The 17,716-nt window shown below is 49.0% G+C and overlaps 1 protein-coding gene across 4 annotated transcripts in view; it reads right to left on the bottom strand.

Moving 5' to 3' along the window:
* The window catches only part of WHRN (whirlin), an 87,288-nt gene that overhangs the window by 36,756 nt on the left and 32,816 nt on the right, over positions 1–17,716 (bottom strand). For 3 of the 4 annotated variants that reach the window (XM_061163340.1, XM_061163341.1, XM_061163343.1), the window contains exon 3: positions 15,575–15,700. The exons of the other annotated variant lie outside the window; for it this stretch is intronic. In XM_061163340.1, the coding sequence (XP_061019323.1) occupies positions 15,575–15,700 (126 nt within the window). The remainder of the gene's footprint in view (positions 1–15,574; positions 15,701–17,716) is intronic. 4 annotated transcript variants of the gene reach the window in all.

Below are 17,716 nucleotides of genomic sequence, written 5' to 3'. Positions count from 1 at the left end.
TGCCCATCTAACGTGTCTTCCGATGTGTTAAAGAGACTGGGAAGGAGTATGCCAAAACGTTCACAGGAGCTGCCTCTGCGTGGTGAATTCCAAGCAATTTTAATTTCAAGCTCTTTAGGAATGTTCTGTGCTCTCTGGATTGCATGTGAAGACTATATTGTTGAGGCTAAAGAAAAAATATTCCAAAAAGAAATGTAAAGATTTGCTGGGAGACATGATATAATGCTAACATCTCCCTCAACATTTGGCAGCTTGGGGAAGAACAGGCCTGGACCCTTGGCAGATCTGCTGTACCCCCCTGGAGAAGAATCTTTTTTATACCAGCCAGTCCAATCTTTGTCTCCTGGTAATTTGGGCTAAGTCATTCCTGTCCCTGGCTGGGCTCAGCAGCTTGCTGGCCCTGATGGACTGAGAGATGATTTCAGCTCTTCTGGAGGGATTCTTGGAGGTTTTTCTCAATTGATGCTCCTTTTAAAACATTATTTCAACTGGAAACAACTAAATGCCTGACTTCAAGGGAATGGTTAGGTAAATTATAATTCAGCCAGAAGATGGAGTATTATCATGCAGCTATTACAAACTGCACTCCTGAGAAGTTTTTAATTACATGGAAAAACACAAGTGAAAATGTGGGATGCAAAACAGTATATATTGTATAGTATCAATCATGTAAAAGTGTATGGAGGAAGGGATAAAAGAAGCTACATCAAGGTGCTAACAGATGGAGATGACCCACACATGTATCAACTCACAAATGGAGAAACAAAACATGGGATAGCCATACAGCAGAATGTTTCACTATAAAAAGGAATTTACTGATACATGCTATAACATTATGCCAAGTGAAAGGAGCCAGACACCAAGGCCACATATTCTACGATTCACTCATATGAAATGCCCCAAATAGGCAAATCTCATGTCCATTGAGTCAGTGATGCCATCCAACCATCTCATCCTCTGTTGTCCTCTTTTCCTCCTGAGGCTGGGTCATAGAAAGAATACAGCTCTACCTGACTCTCTCTGGGACCCATGACTTCAGAATCCCCTTCTAAGCCGCCATGCATAGAAGAAGACTGAACTAGCTCTGTGAGAAGATGGCCCGAGCCAGTGGCCAATGTCAACCTGCAGACACGAGACAAAACGAGCCTCCTAGCGGCTCCAGCTGCCGCTCCGGGTCATGGAGCCGAGACCAGCCGCCCGGCTTTGCCCCATCCACTTCTTGACTTGGCGGACCCACAGCAAGGCAGAGTGGAATCCAGGGCTATTGCATACGTCTCGGTTTGGGAGTTGTTATGCGGCCATAATAATGGTATTAATAGCACTTGCAGAATCATATGCACTTGACAAGGTCCCTGACCAATCGTATGCACGGTCAAGTGCCTGAAGCACCGCCCAGCCGTGTTTACTGACCTCTCTCAAAGCGTGTGTGCCCTATCCCACAGCAGGGAAACGCGGCGGAAACACCCACTGATCACTGTTTCCCCTGCAAAATGGGAGAATAGGCTGACCTTAGATCCGGCAACCCATGCACATCCTGGATTGTCCTTCAGCTGCTAAGTCGTGATGTCTGACTCTTTGTGACCCCATGGACTGCAGCCCACCAGGCTCCTCTGTCCATGGGATTTTCCAGGCAAGAATACTGGAGTGGGTTGCCATTTCCTTCTCCAGGGGATCTGCCCGACCCAGGGAGGGAATCTGCATCTCCTCCATTGGCAGGCAGATTCTTTACCACTGAGCCACCGGGGAAGCCCACACATCCTCAATATGCAGGCACTGAATTTGGCACGGCCACAGGTGGAGCCAGAGGGCAACTGATGACCCCCCTGCGCTGGTCAGAGGCCACCCAGCATCTCAGGCTCTTCCCCTGGCCACTCGGGATGAGGGATGAGAAGGAAAGCCAGCCCCTGCTGGCTGTCTCTCTCCTGTGGACAGCATGGTTCACAGGGCCGTGGGAGCCTGAATGAATGCTGTCACTTTTCCTGTGACCGGGGCAAATGACAGCTGGGCTTCTGCTCCAAGCGGCCTCCCTGTAGAAACTAAGTGTTACTCTTTTTGGCCGTAGCCTGCCTGGCAGCAATTACTACCCTGGCAGGGGCCCCTTTAAAAGTCAGGAGGTAGGACTAAGCAACGTGAACACTTGCAATTTACTGAACCTCCACTCAGGGGCCAGTTCACAAACCCGGCTAAGAGAACACCTATGAAAGGACTGAGAATGTGGTCCAGCTGGCAGGGGTTAGGGCAAGTTGGAGGGTGGGGGGAATGGGGAGAGGCTTAAACCAGACCCTGCCTGTGCTGGGATTCTCAGGAAAGAAACCATCTTCTGGCTCCTCGGAAAGGTGCTCATCATCAGGGCAGGTTCATCAGCTACCGGAGAGTTTCAGATGCCATCAGGGACCAGTCTCACCCACCAGCACACACGCCCGTGTGGATAGTGACGATCACTCACACAACCAGAGCCATCGTTTGGGGAGGGCTTTTCCTGTGCTGGGTACTGGACTTTACGGCACTAGCTCATTGCATCCTGACAATATAGGGCCTAGGACACAGGTGGTGGTGGTACAGGTGTCATTATTTTTTTAAAATTGTTTTTAGAGAACCTGGAATCTATGGAAAGCACAACTTCTCTCCCACAGTCCTTGGAAGGGCAGCAAGATGCCAGTTCGGAAGCTCAGGGCTCATGGACTCCTGGGCAGAAGAGAGAGGTGGCCACTCCACCCCAGGGAGGGGCAGCCCCCAGGGACACAGAAGGCCCTGCTCCAGAGAGGGGCTCTGGAGAGGAGGCACGGCCAGTCTTCCAAGGGGGAGCTCGGCAGTGAAGTGAAAGTGTGACCCACCTTCTGCTGAAATTGCGGGGGGCTGACAAGACCTCCAGCATCCAGGGGCTGCTCTGCCACAATTCCTCGCAAGCAGGCTCCGTGCGGGGCCAGGGCTGCCAGGTCAGCGAGGAGCTGAGGGAACAGCCTGAGCTTATTCCATCCTGGAGGGGCAACACCAGACGGACCCTTCACCAGGGGGACAGGCCCCACAGTGGAAACGCCACGGACGGGCGTTAGATCTGAGAGCCAGAGCCGGTGACCTTGGCTGGCCCCTTCTGGACATACGACCTTGGGCAAGTCACTCCCACTTTCTGATTCTCATTTTCTCATCCATCAACAGAATCAATGCTATTTACATTAAACAGTTTTATACTGAAACCAGACAGACCTTTTTTTTTTTTTTTAAGCCAGCATATTTTGAATACTTTTATCTGTATTAAGAGCTTCTATAGAGATTCTCTGGCTACATCTTCACAAGTTCCGAAAGGTACTCTTTTCCCAGTTTTACAGATGGGGAAACTGAGTCCAGGGAGACACAGCTGGCAATCCTGACTCCAAAATGTGTGCATTTAACCACCAGGTGCCACTGCCTGCCAGTGACTCCAGGGCCTGGCACGGTGGGCACAAGAAGCAGTAGCCATCATTATTAGCTTTCTTCAAATAACGCTCTCCTGCCAGAGCACAGCTTCAGTCATAAATTCTTATTTAAGCCATCTGAAAAGTTGAGCTGGGCCAGTGCTCTCACACGGAGATGGCGCACGTCCGATCATCCGGGCCCCAGGTCCCCCTTCCGCCCACAGCAGATGCTACTGGGAGAGCCTTAGCTAAGTCCTCTCTCTGGCACAGCCCACCGGCTAACACACAAGCACAAGCGCTTTTGCAACCACACTAACCTAGTGGCGCTGGCACACACAATGGAGATTATCTGCTGCCCTTGGGAGTGGAAAAAGCCCTGAATGCGGAGGCACAGAAATATGGACAAAGCCTTTCTCAACATACAATTTTAAAAACCACGTTACCAATTGGAGACATTCATCCAGTTGGCAGCCGAGGTGAACGTGTGACCTTGGAGAGCTCTGCATTTGAATTGCCGAGTCTCCGCCAGCTAAGAACACACTTTGGGGCAAGCTGTTTAAACTCACTGAGCCTTAGTCTCTTCATCCAGAAAATGGGGATGATGACAATCAGTACCTCTGCATGGGACTGTGATGAGGATAGAACGAGATGATTCTTGCCGCCCCGCCCCGCCCCGGCCCCCAGACAGGACTGGGCTGGGACTGGTCAGTGACTACTAGGGCTTTTGTGCTGTTTCTATTATGTAGATTTTAGGAATATCACTGGGAGTGTGTGGACATGAGCACACACACCACATATACAGAGAAATAACCCAAAGTTATGGGGTTTCCCTGGAGGCTCAGTTGGTAAAGAATCCGCCTGCAATGCAGGAGACCTAGGTTCAATCCCTGGGTTGGGAAGATCCCCTGGAGGATGGCATGGCAACCCACTCAAGTATTCTTGCCTGGAAAATCCAATGGACAGAGGAGCCTGGCAGACAGCAGTCCATGGGGTTGCAGAGTCAGATACAACTGAGCAACTAAACATACTAATGACACACCTCCAGGGGGCAGTAAGCTCAAGCTGCCCAGTTGTGAGAACCATTTTGCAAAGGGGATGAACTTCTAAGTCTTGTAAGAGCCAGTGGAGCTGGCCAGAGTAGGAGCTGTGAGGGGAGGAAGCGATGAGAACTGGATTTCTGTGACTAAGCTCCAGAGCCACCTGAGTTTTCAACCCCAGCGTCTCCACCTACCAGCTGTGTGACCTTGGGCGTATTGCTTAAACTCTCTGGGTCTTGGTTGCCCATCTCTAAAATGAGGATGATTCTGCTCCCTCCTCACAGAGTTGCTGGGAAAATGAAATGACTCAGAGCAGGAGCAGCCTTCACTGAGCACTCTGGTTGACACATAGGGAGCACTTCCCAGATGCTCATGATTCCTATGAGTATTGCTGTCAATCAGAAATACTAGATGACTCCACTGCCCTAACTTATTTCCTTCTATTATTATTTTCCCCTATCATTATCATTACTACCCTCACACTGCCATACCTTCTGCCATTTCCACCACACTTTCACTTAAACATATTCTGAACGGCCAGGAGAATCCTCCAGGCTCCAAACTCAAAAGCAGAGTGTGCAGAAACCCCCAGCAGGTGTCACAACTATGCTGACGGTAGAGAACCTGAGCAGAAGCAGGGAAGATGGAGGGCCCGGCTGCCAAGGATCGTCAGCCTGCTTGTTTTATCCATCACATAAGCTCAGGGGTTTGGAATCTGTGGCTAACGGGGGAGGCCTTAGAGCCAATCCCCACCCAGTTTCACCGCTCCCTTGCTGTGTGATCTTGAGCAAGTGATGACCTCTCTGAGCCTCAGTTGGCTCATCTTCAATGAATGGTCCAGCGTCTATGTCAAGAATTGTTTAAGGATTCATTAAGATGGAACATAAAAAAAGCACTTAGCAGGGTGCCAGCCTGCAATGATCACTCAGCGGACGCTCGTTGTCACCATTTCTGTCACCGATGCTCAGCCAGCTCATCACCTGGGGCCCCAGGAGTCTTCACTGCCCTCTGTAGCCCACTCCCACCCTCCCCATTCAACATGAGTTCCATGAAGAGCACACAGGGGACCCAGATCCAGGCTCTGCATCACACACACCTCGTTCTGGCCTCCAGATCACCAGTTACCTGATGCCCACCTGAATGCCCACAGCACTCTGACCACAAGAAAGACTCCGAGGGCCCTGGGGTGCCTGGGGAGGGACATGGCTGCCCACCCTCCCTGCCACTCAGCCAGCAAGTCTCTTTCTAAACCCCGCTCAAGGTAAGAAAATGAACATGCTCAGGAGACATTCTGTCACTTCTCCTTTGTTTCGTCTCTCTCTAGCCGGCAGCAGGAGAATACTATAGATACTAAATCGCAGTCGTAAAAAATGATCACAAGATGGCTAAGACACTTTTTTTTGGGGGGGGCTACATTTTGTGCTTTGACTTTGGAGGAGGGCCTTCTATGACACTCTGAAGTGGCAACAACTCAGTCCAAATCTTATTAATCAGAGATGAAAGGTTTTGAACTGAGAAAGGAAACACTTTTCTAAAAAGCCGACGGTTGGATCATCAAAGGAACAGAACGAAGGAGGGCCCCCAAGTCACTGTATGCACAACAGGTCAGGGAGAAAGGGGTCTGGAAGGACGTGCCGATTGCTGACAGCTGTCACATCCCGGGCTGGACAGGGGCAGGGCAGGGAGGACTGTCACTGCAAATCCGAGTCTGCCTGTGCATGATTGGACTTCTCCTCAACCAGCAAGTGTTACAGTTACAATTAGAAAAAACTTAAGATTTTTTTCTTAATACTCATTTTACTTGGCTAACTTGGTATCTGACAGGATTCTCCACTGGGAACTTAACAATTTTCCCCTTTATTATTACAGAATATATGGATAGAGGTACTTTGAAATTATGCAAAACATCCTGTTTCTGCTATTTAGCATCCTTTGGTGCACCTTGCCTACAGCAATGTAATATAATGCTCTAACTGTGATTTTCTCTTCCTTTATTCCTTCTGTGCTTTTTCATGGCAATGTTTCTTTAAGCAAGAGTTGTCCCTTCTCCCCCATTGATTTATGTATCCTATTCTCTATGTAATTACGTTAGTATGGATCCCTGGAGATTTACCTCTCCTTTGGCCATGGGTGCTCTTTCAGGCTGACTGTACGCATATGATAGGCTGATTGATTGATTCGGTAGTACATCTTTATTTTCCAGTCCTAAAAGATGCCTCAGGGTCCTCTGCCCTAGACCTGGAATCAATGATTCCTACAAAGAGCCCTGGTTCCTTTCATTTGGAGGATCATATTTAGAAACTAAGATCTCAGTACTAGTTGTACCCATTTTTATTGGGTACAACCCCCATCAGTGGATTGAGTAAGGAATTATATGTACATGTACTAGCTCATGCATACATACACAGCCGTACTGATCTCTGCATCTATTTATCTGTGTATGTATATACACAGATTTTTTCTTTTTTGTGAATGAGTCACATTGATATCTCTGATGAGTCCAGCACCACAGGGTTTATCCTATTCACCACCTTTTCCTTCCCTGTGACTTTCTTTGAGAGTAAGAACCTGGCTCTCATTATCTAAAATGGACTTATTTTTTCAGCCTGTACAAATGAAGTCGTTTCAGAATTCCTAATCCATTCCCCTTCGAGGCAAAGAAATCTGCCAACTGGAATACAGTGTCTGAGGGCAGTTCTTCTTGTCTGCCTTATAGTATCAGTCCACATGATGTTTCTCAAAATCACTTAGGTCAGCTTCCTCCTCCTCCACTCCCTTTCAGCGAGGCTCCAGGAATCATTTGTAATACAGTTAGATTCCTCTGTCTTCATTTGTCTCAGTCTGCAGCACTCCATCTATCCCCCAACAACCAGGCTGAGTTTTTAAAAATTTTATATATAGCAACGATCACTCTGTACAGTTCTATGGGCTTTGACAAGTGCACAGATTCATGTGTCCATCACTACACGCAACCAATTTTCCATACAAAACCATTTCCCAGGTTTTCTGCCCATTTTGAGAGTTCTTTATACATTCTCAATGCAAGTCCTTTGTCAGAAATGTAATTAGAAAATACTGACTTCTCCAAGTCTGTGGTGTGTCTGTTCATTCTCTTAAAAGTGTGTCTTTTGCAGAGCAACGTTTTTAACTTTCATAAAGCCCATTTTGTCAGCTTTTTTCTTTTATGGGCCACGTTTTTGGCGTCACATCTAACAACTCTTTGCCTAATGCGAGGTCACACAGATTTTCTCCTATGTGTTCCTGTAGCAGCAGGGCAGTGTTTATCTTACCTTTAGGGCTATGATGTATTTTGAGTTCATTTTCACAGAAGGTGTAAGGTTGAGGTTGAAGCTGAGGCTCATTTGTTGGCATGTAAATGTCCAACTGTTCCAGCATCATGTTGAAAGAACCGTCCTTCCTTTCTCCACTGAGTCACCTTTTCACTTTTGCCAATCATTGGTTAAGTATTAGAGGGGGGTTTATTTCTGAACGCTCTACTCCACTCCACTCATCTACACGTCTGTCCTTCCACTGACACTGCACCAACTTGTTTATTGTAGTTTTATAGTAAGTCTTGAAATTGGGGAGTAAGTCCTCTAACAGTGCTCTTCGGTTTCAGGATTATTTTAGCTCCTCTAGTTTCTCTGCCTTTCCATCACAAAATTTACAGTGTGTAAATATTTATAAAAATTCCTGCTGGGATTGCAATTGAGGTTGTGTTGAATCAAGATCAAACTTAGGAGACCTGGCATCTTAATAATATTGAGTCTTTGTATCCATGAACACAGTATATATTCATTTATTTAGGTCTTTTTCGGAGTTTTCAGCATACAAATAACTGCACATATTTTATTATTTATTTCTACCCTAAACTGTTTTTTTTTAAACTGATGCTGAATTTCAATTGTTCATTGCTAGCATATAGAAATGCAGGTGACTTGTGTATGCTAACTTTGTGTCCCTCCATCCTGCTAAACTCATTATTTCTCGGAGTTATTTTGTAGATTCTTTGGAATTTTCTATGCAGATGAGTAGTCTCTATAAATAGAGTTTTATTTCTTCTTTTCAGATATGTATGCCTTTTCCTTCTTTCTATAGACTTCTTGCACTGACTACAACTTCTAGTATGATACTTAATAGGAATGGTAAGGGAAGATACTTTTGCCTTATTTCAACCTTAGAAGAAACTGTATAGTTTTCACCATTAAATACATTATCTATTGCTTTGTGAAGATGCTCTTCATCAGGTTAAGGAAGTTTCTTTTGACTCCTAATTTAATTAGCGTTTTTAAAAATCATAAATGGATATTGTGCTGTGCTTAGACACTCAGTTGTGTCCGACTCTTTGTGATCTCATGGACAGTAGCCCGCCAGGCTCCTCTGTCCATGGGGATTCTCCAGGCAAGAATACTGGAGTGGGTTGCCATGCCCTCCTCCAGGGGCATGGTGAATATTGAATATTGTTAAATGCTTTTTCTGATTATATGGTTTTTCTCAGTAACACTAATTTTCAAATGTCGAACTAGCCTTGTTTTCCTTGGATAAAACTCATTTGGTCATGGTATATATATTTTTAATAGATTGTTGGGGTCATTAATTTCGTTGGGGGTTTTCACATCTAAGTTCATGAAGAATAGTGATCTGTAATTTTCTTTTCCTGAAATGTGTTTGTTCTTGCTGTTATATAATACTGGTTTCATAAAATGAGTTGGGAAGTATTCCCTCACTTTTTATTTTCAGAGAGAGATTGTGTAATAGTTCTTCCTTAACTATTTTTAACAGATCATTAGCGAAAGTATCTGGGCTTGAGTTTTCTTTTTTTTCTTTTTTGGATGGTTTTTAACTACAAATTCAGTTTCTTTGACACACATATAGAATTTTCAGGTTATCTATTTTCCTTTCTTGAGTGTTAGTGGTTTGTATCTTTCAAGAAATTGGTTCATTCATCTAAGTTGTAGAATTTACAGGCAGAGAGTTGCTTGTAACACACTCTTATTATCTAAGGTTTTTTCTTACTGTTAGAAATATTAAGAGGTAATTTTTGTCATCTTCATTAGGGCTGCTATAAAATCAGTCATAATCACAAATAAAAATGCTTTAAAAATATCTTTACTAAACAAGTATTATGTAGCAGCCACACCTCTTTCCCCACTGAGAATACACAGACTGCATCCTTGGAAAGGATGTCAGCCTCATTGTCTCCCAGCAGGACTATTTCAGGGACTCATGGAGACAGAGTCGGCAGGCAAAGTCGAGCTGCCTGATGATGAAGAGGCTCTATCCAGGGCTCTGTGCTCGGGATTCGGACTCCTGGACCTACTTCTCCATGATCCTCAGCCAGTCCTTCCCCTCCCTCTGGTCTTCAGTCTCCCCAGGTGGGAAATGGGAAGCTGGGAGGCTAAGATCTATGCATACAGATGTGTTCCTGCCACCACCTGCCCTCCATCAGCGAAGAGCTGAAGGTGGTCCTGAATGTCCATCGGTACCTTTGATGAGCAAACCTCACTGTGGGCCATGGTGCTATTCAGCTTTTTCATCCTGAAGGCGTGTGTCTCTAAGGGAAAGGGTCTGACTACTCAGGTCCATCCCAGGCAGTTATAAAAACCACTAACGCCTCTTAGCAGGATTCATTCCTCAACAAAAATCCAGCTCTGTGCTGTGTTCAGACCAGGATGCACATGAAGCAGTGGTCAAGACTGGAGCTTTGGAGTCAAAAAGACCTGGCTTGGGGCCTGCCTCAGCTGTAGCCACCCTCTCCTTCATTCAAGACATCCACTGTGTGCCAGGCACTGTCTGGACAGTGTGTGAAGAACACCAAGTCTCTGTTCCACGCTGCTGGGATCTCAGAAGAGAGACAGTCATCAACATCTGTGTGCTCAGTCGTTCAGTCCTGTCTGACTCTGTGTGACCCCATGGACTGTAGCCCACCAGCCTCCTCTGTCTACGGAATTTTCCGAGCAAGAACACTGGAGTGGGTTGCCATTTCCTCCTCCAGGGGATCTTCCTGACCCCAGGCTTGAACCTGAGTCTCCTGCATTGGCAGGCTTCTTCACCCATGAGCCACCTGGGAAATCATTATAAATAAGCCCAAATTATGATGGGATTATAAGTTCCTATCTCACAGAGCTGCAGTGAGGGTCAGGGCTGACATGTAGAGATCACCAGCTCCTGGGTGAGTGCCCCATGAAGGATGCCATCCCAGGCTCAGGCCAGAAAGGACCAATTAGGAGAATATACCCTGGTAAAAGCCATCCACAGAGAGGTCAGCCCAACCCAGTTGACACACAGCACACACGACAGATCTGCAAATAATGGTTCATCCCCATAGTCACTGAGACTCCAAATCAGCAGCAGACGCTCCATGGCCAGCCCCAAGGCCAGAAGCCGCACAGTGGTGACCCCAAGAGCGGGGCGTTCATGGGAACAGAGTTCCTGACCCCCAAAAACCCCAGCCAGGATGGAAGCCTGGCTCCCGTTGGCAGAAACCAAATGGGTCTTCCACCCTGGGGTGACCTCAAGGGTGAAGGCCATGGCACCTGGCAGGATCAGGGACAAGCACCCTGGCCTTCGGAAGCTCAGTGATTCATAAGAAGACTAAATGGCCTTTGTTTCTTCCTTCTGCATTCTTTTGATATTTGACCAATCCAGGGTCCTAGGGAGGTGGCGGAGCAAAGTCCATGGCCTTTGGAGGGCCAGAAGGGCTAGGGCTGGATCCCTGTGTGAGCACAAGCGAGGTACTACGCCTCTCTGAGCCTCAGTGACGCATCTATGAAGTGCCCACTTATTAAATGCCATCTATTAATGCCCACCAAAGGGCTACTGGCAGGATTAAATAAGCGTGTATCTAAAGCATTTAGCACAATGCCTGGTTCATAATAACTGGTTAATAAATAGCAACAGCTACCATTATTATTATTATCAAATGCCAGTCAACTCTGGCTGTCCTTAAAGGAACAAACAAGGTTTTATGGTCCCTTCTCTGATGGGGTTTGCTGGGGGCAGGTGTAAAGGCATAAGAGAGGCCTAAAGGTAAATGCTGAGGCAGGAGTCACCCCTGCCGGGAGGGCGGGACAGTTCTAAGTCCCAGGCGGCCGCCCCCTGGGTGAACGCTGGCAAGGGCAGGGCCTCCTCCTCTGAGCTCTCCTCCCAGCAGTGTTCGCTGGACTCACAGGGCCCCTCAGGAGCTAAGGGAGCGGCTGGAAGCCAGGAGCAAGGTGCACTATCGCCCCAGGAAGGCTCTGCACAGTGGCACGGAGCCCTATTTGCAAATAAAGTTTGTTCTTGGCTCCACCACCCACACAGCCAAGCCCCTTTATTCCATTTCAATATGCTTAATTACATGGAAAGTGCACTGGCAATAAACAGAATTAATCAGTCCTGGATGCCTGAGTGAGTGTAGGCAGGTGTTAGCATATGCGAGGGCCCTGGGAGGGGAAAGTCCAATAGTGGCAGGGAATATACTGATAAAATGTTTTACTACAGTGGGGATGGAAGATGGAAGGGCCTTTACTGACGGGAGGCATTTCAGGAGCAAATAAAGCTTCTGATTGCCTGCAACTGAGAAGCAGATGAAAGTAACTGAAAAACTATGGAATATTTTTCTTCTGCCTTGTTTCAAAATGGAAATCACTTTACTGTTGCTGTTTCCATGATTATAAAAGTAGCATTTGCTCCATTCAGACACTGTGTAAGGATGTAAAGAATAAAATGAAAATCATCCATAATCTTATCACCTCAGGATAAGACATTTGGTATTGACATCTCGGTACGTGTTGCTGTAGATGGTTCTCTGGATATATTTTTGCACACATATACAATATGCATGAGATCCTGCTAGACACATGGTTTGGCAGCCTGTTTTCCATCTAATAACACACCGCGGACATCCTTCCACAGTAATAACTGAAGATCTTGAGCATCATCTTTTTACGGCTGCACAGTCTTGGGTGCATTATATGACCTGTGTGATCTGGCTACTTGCCTCCTCAGCATGGTCTGGCATCTTCTCCCCGCCTGTCTTTCTGCATTCATCCACCAGTCTTCCTTTGCATCCTAGAACACTTTTTTCCACTTCAGGGACTCAGCGTTTGCTGTCCTTTCTGCCCAAAATTCTCCTTCCCTCCTTCACATAATTCATTTTCTCCTTTCAAATTTCCACTGAAATGTTTCTTTCTCCAGGAAGTCTTCCTGGATATCTACCCCCCAGACACTCAAGAGTTCCATGTGCTTCACCATCTTGGTATTTATCACATCTTGGTATTTACTGCAATTAAATACACAGTCGTGAAACTTATTCCCCCTCCCCCTTGTCTTCCCACTAGAAAATAAGCTCTCGGAGGCCAGGGACTGTGTCTGTCTTGCTCAGCTCAGAAACCACAGAGCAAGTACAGTGTCTGGCATGCAGGAGTCCCCAGTGTATGTGTGCTGATCACACGGAAGGAAGCAAAGGAGGGGCAGCCAGGGGTACCCACTTCCTGCATTAATGCCTACTTCCTTCCTTCCTGCCAAAGAATCTGCCAGCAGGTCCCCTACTTTGGCATCTCTCTGTGGGCACAGGAACCTACAGGTGAAGGAGAATAGATCACGGTCCTGTGCCTGGAGAGCCGCTGGTGCTCTCCGGCCAGAGAAAGTCCCAGAGATCTGCCTGCCCAACTGTTCAACTGCCCATGGCCCAAGCTGGGAAGCCAAGGCCAAGAGATGGTGACTGCAACCACGAAACTAAAAGATGCTTGCTCCTTGGAACAAAAGCTATGACAAACCTAGACGGCATATTCAAAAGCAGAGACATCACTTTGCTGACAAAGGTTTGTCTAGTCAAAGCTATGGTAGTCATGAGAGAGTTGGACCATAAAGAAGGCTGAGTGTTGAAAAATCGATGCTTTTGAACTGTGGTGCTACAGAAGACTCTTGAGAGTTCCTTGGATTGCAAGGAGATCAAACCAGTCCATCCTAAAGGAAATCAGTCCTGAATATTCATTGGAAGGACTTATGCTGAAGCTGAAGCTCCAATACTTTGGCCACCTGATGTGAAGAGCCAACTCCTTGAAAAAGACACTGATGCTGGGAAAGACTGAGGGCAGGAGGAGAAGGGGACGACAGAGGATGAGATGGTTGGATGGCATCACTGACTCAGTGGACATGAGTTTGAGCAAGCTCCAGTTGATGATGGACAGGGAAGCCTGGCGTGCTGCAGTCCATGGGGTCACAAACAGTCAGACACGACTGAGCGACTGAACAACAACAAATAATTTCTTTATGATGTTGTGTTAGTTTCTGTTGTACAACAACATGAATCCACTATATGCATACATGTATCCTTCCCTCTTGAACCTCCTTCCCACCCACCTGCTTCCCACCCCTCTAGGTCATCACAAAGCACCAAGCTGAGTTTCCTACACTATACAGCAGCTTCCCACTAGCCACCTATTTTACACATCAGTTCAATTTAATCTTCTCCAACACATAGTTCAAAAGCATCAATTCTTCGGTGCTCAGCTTTCTTTATAGTCCAACTCTCACATCCATACATGACTACTGGAAAAACCATAGCTTTGACTAGACAGACCTTTGTCGGCAAAGTAATGTCTCTGCTTTTTAGGTATGGTAGCATATATCTGTCAATGCTGCTCTAAATCCATTCATGGGGCTACACCTTTATAACCTAATCATCTTCCAAAGACTTCACCTCCTAGTATCATCACTTTGGGAGTTAGAGTTTCAAGGGATGAATTTGGGAGGAACACATTCAGTCCATAACACAGACACACAATAATTTTAACCTTTATCATTAATGTCATTGAGTGTATGCCTCATTTTTTTCTGAGAAAGAGATGCTGTACATTACCATTATCTAGGAAAGGGAAGGGAAAAAGTGAGGTGGAGGCATTCTCCAAGGTCACAAGGCTACGACAACAAAAGCAGCAAAGCTGGGATCCGGACTCCAGACCCAGAGCTTGTCTCATCATGTGTTTCCTAAGAGAATCCCCTGAGCCACGTCAGGCGGAGGGGGCAGGGGCAGTCTTCTGACCACCACTCTGATCTGCCCTGACCCTTCTTCTCATCCACATGGAGAACCAGCTTCCCCGGGTCAGTAGAGCACTCAGGCCCTTTGTGACGAAGACACAGTCTCATCTCCTGCCTTCTTCCCCAGCCTCACACGTGGCTGGTCATCCATCCGGTCACACATGGTCAAACCACGTGGCTCCTTCAATCAGAAAGCCCCTTCACTCATAGCCTCTCGTCCACTGGACTTGGCTCAAATGCCACCTGCACCCAGGGTCACTGCAGAGGTGCCACAGCACCTCTGGCCACAGGATTTAGCCACAGCATGCTGCTATTTATCTAAGGGATCTGTGTCTGGGGTCCAGTGTAACACAGTCTCTGCCTTACCCACTGTACCCCCTGGAAAGCCCTGGGGCAGTTCCTGGCCCTCCTCAGCAGAGGATACAGTGTAGCAGTTAAGTCCATGGACTTTGGAGCTAAGGCTGCTGGGCTCAAACCCTGCTCTGCACGCCATCGGCTCCCTGACCTTGGACAAGTCTGTTTAACCTCTACAGCCTCAGTTTCCCCAACTGGACAAGGTGGGTAAGAACATCCCACCCCACAGGGCAGGATAAGGTTCAGGGAGATGACATGTGTGACATCAAGGACGAATGCCAGGCACTCAGCTGGCCCTCTTCAAAATGAGAGCTAATTGCTGGTTGCCCTGGATCAAATGCCAGGCCTGAAGCTGCCCGATGCAGCCCCATCCCAGCCCACAGCCGCCTCTCCCCTTCCCTCTCCAGGTGCCACAATAAGCTCCGAAGTCAGGGCCATCGCCGGCTGTCGGCGGTGTTTGCAAAACAGCAGCCTCGAAGAGCTCAGGCTGGCCGGCTGCCCGCAGCGTGTAGGAGGCTGCCCTGTGGGAGGATCGCTAGGAGAACTCGGGGCATGGGGGTAGGAGGGGGTGAGGTGTCCTGAGCTGTGAGCTGTGAAGGAGAGTCGTGGAGCCAGGGACAGGTCCTTCAGGCGGGGTGCTGACCGCTCTGCTGGACGTCCCGTTGCAATCAGCTGCCCAGAGTTCCACACGCAGGAACCTTCCCTCCCTCTCTCCCCGACCTGCAGCCCGGCGCCCCATCCCTCTCCCTGGAGTCAGGGGTCTCTCACCTTGAGCCCGCTGCCTTCTGCTTCGGAGCCCGGGTCCACGCCGGTGACGTAAATGCCCAGGCCGTACTCCGCTCCCCCGCGGATGGTGAGGCCCAGGGACCGGCCGTCCCCCAGCAGCAGGTTCACCTGCAGGAGGGAGAGGAGACCGCGTCGGGGGCCTGGAGGGCAGCGGGCACTTCGGGGGGCGGCGGCCTGCAGAGCCCCCTCCCGTATCTTAAGGGCTTGCAAGGTGCCCTGGAATGTTCCGGTTTCCGCCCAGCTCTGCCCCGACTCACTGAGTGACGCGGGGAAGTCCCTCCCCTTCCTGGGTCACAGGTACACGTGCAGTAAAGGGACGGCCCTGAGCAAATGACCTCTCGGGACCCCCTGGTATTGGCACCCCAGGTTTCCTCACACCATGGGGCCCACGGACTCTCTCGGCCCCCACTGGCCGCCCTTGACTCACACCCTTCAGTCAAGGAGTGCGTCTCAGGCCCAAGGCCTCCACCCAGCTCCCCCACCCCGCGTCCTCTGATCCGAGGATCCAGGCTGAGCCTGAGCCCAGGGTCGGGGCCCACCCCTGCCACCCCCGGGGCCCCCGCCTCCCAGGGGCCTGGTCTCCTGCCTCCCTGGGGGTATCCTGCTCTGCCATCCACAGTGTCACTTCAGCGGCCCTTCGTTTCACAAACACGGGGACGGCCCACCCAGGGCAGACCCAGCGCCAGGCCAGGGACGTGGAGACGACCCAGACACGGGTCTGCCCCCCAGGGGGCCAAGTCCTGAGAGGCAGAGAGATCACAGTGCCGTGCGGTCAGAGCCGGACGGGGTGACCTGGGGGCCATGTGGGTGCAAAGAAGGAGCAATGGCCCTGCCTGCAGATGGGGGGGGCGGGGGTGGATGGAGGGGAGCTTCCTGGAGAAGTGACATCCTTCACGGAGAGCCGGGGAAGGGACGCATGGTGGCAAAAGCGGGAGCGCTGAGGGTGGTGGGGGAGGCCGAGGCGGGTGTGGCAAGAGGCTGGCACAGAAGCCTCAGTATCCATGAAGGAGCCTGCAGGGACACGCAGGTTAGGTGTGCTTGGGCCTGGAGGGGAACTTACAAAAAGAAGTGGCCAAAGAGTTGAAAGTGCCAGTTGCTCAGTCACGTCTGACTCTTTGCAACCCCATGGACTGTAGCCTGCCAGGCTCCGCTGTCCATGGGATGCTCCAGGCAGGAATCCTGGAGTGGGTTGCTATTCCCTTCTCCAGGGGATCTTCCTGACCCAGGGATGGAACCCAGGTCTCCTGCGTTGCACGCAGATTCTTTACTGTCTGAGCCACCAGGGAAGCAGAACAGCTGAAAACCTACCCCCCAAAGTGACAGAAAACACCCCGACACAAGTTAAGACCCAGCGGCGTGTAAGGGAGCCAAAGAGAGCACCATGTGACTGCCCGCAGGAGAGGGAGGGGCGGAGGTCGCGGCAGGCAGCTCGGAGGGCAAATGTCAGGAGTCAGTGAGGGAGGCCATTCAACTTGCTGTCTCTTTCCAAAAAGCCATTCATCTGACCGTTATCAGGGGCTCTGCACCAGCTCATCAGGCATCCCTTACATCTATTATCTCACTTCATTCTTCAATCCGCCCCTCTGGAGATCAGGGGGGAAGTAACTTGCCCAGGGTCACATAGCCGGTCCCCTACTGGTCGGGGGCGGGGGAGGAGCTGGAGAAGACAGATTCAAGTCCAAACTGACCACGAGGATTGTGGGGGGAGAGAGCAGAAAGGATCCCAGGAGCACATAGGTGGCTGTGCTCCCCCTTTGAATACTAAAGCTGAAAACTAACCCCACGGCTTGCCGGTCACTTCCCCACAAATCCTTTACATGGGAATAAAACGGAGTCTCCATCACAGGACTATAATAACAGACCTATCCACAGCAGGGTATCTGCTTCGATCACCTGCTGGCGACCTCACCAGCACTTGGTAGGAAACAAGAGCTCATCTATGGCAAAGGGCACTAAGCTGTGAGAGGCAGCCTGGCGCAGTGAACAGAAGACCGTGCCGGCGAATAATAAGATAAAAACAATAACCCATTAAACCAATTGGTTGCTAAACATGCTGCGTCTTTCCTCAATCCCTACTCAACACTTCACATGCCTTACCTCCTTTAGTTCTCTTTCCTCTTCTGT

Source organism: Dama dama, chromosome 16, assembly GCF_033118175.1.
Source record: "Dama dama isolate Ldn47 chromosome 16, ASM3311817v1, whole genome shotgun sequence".
Classification (NCBI taxonomy): Eukaryota; Metazoa; Chordata; class Mammalia; order Artiodactyla; family Cervidae; genus Dama; species Dama dama.
Note: the sequence above shows the minus strand (reverse complement) of the source record. Positions and strands in the feature narration are given on the sequence as shown.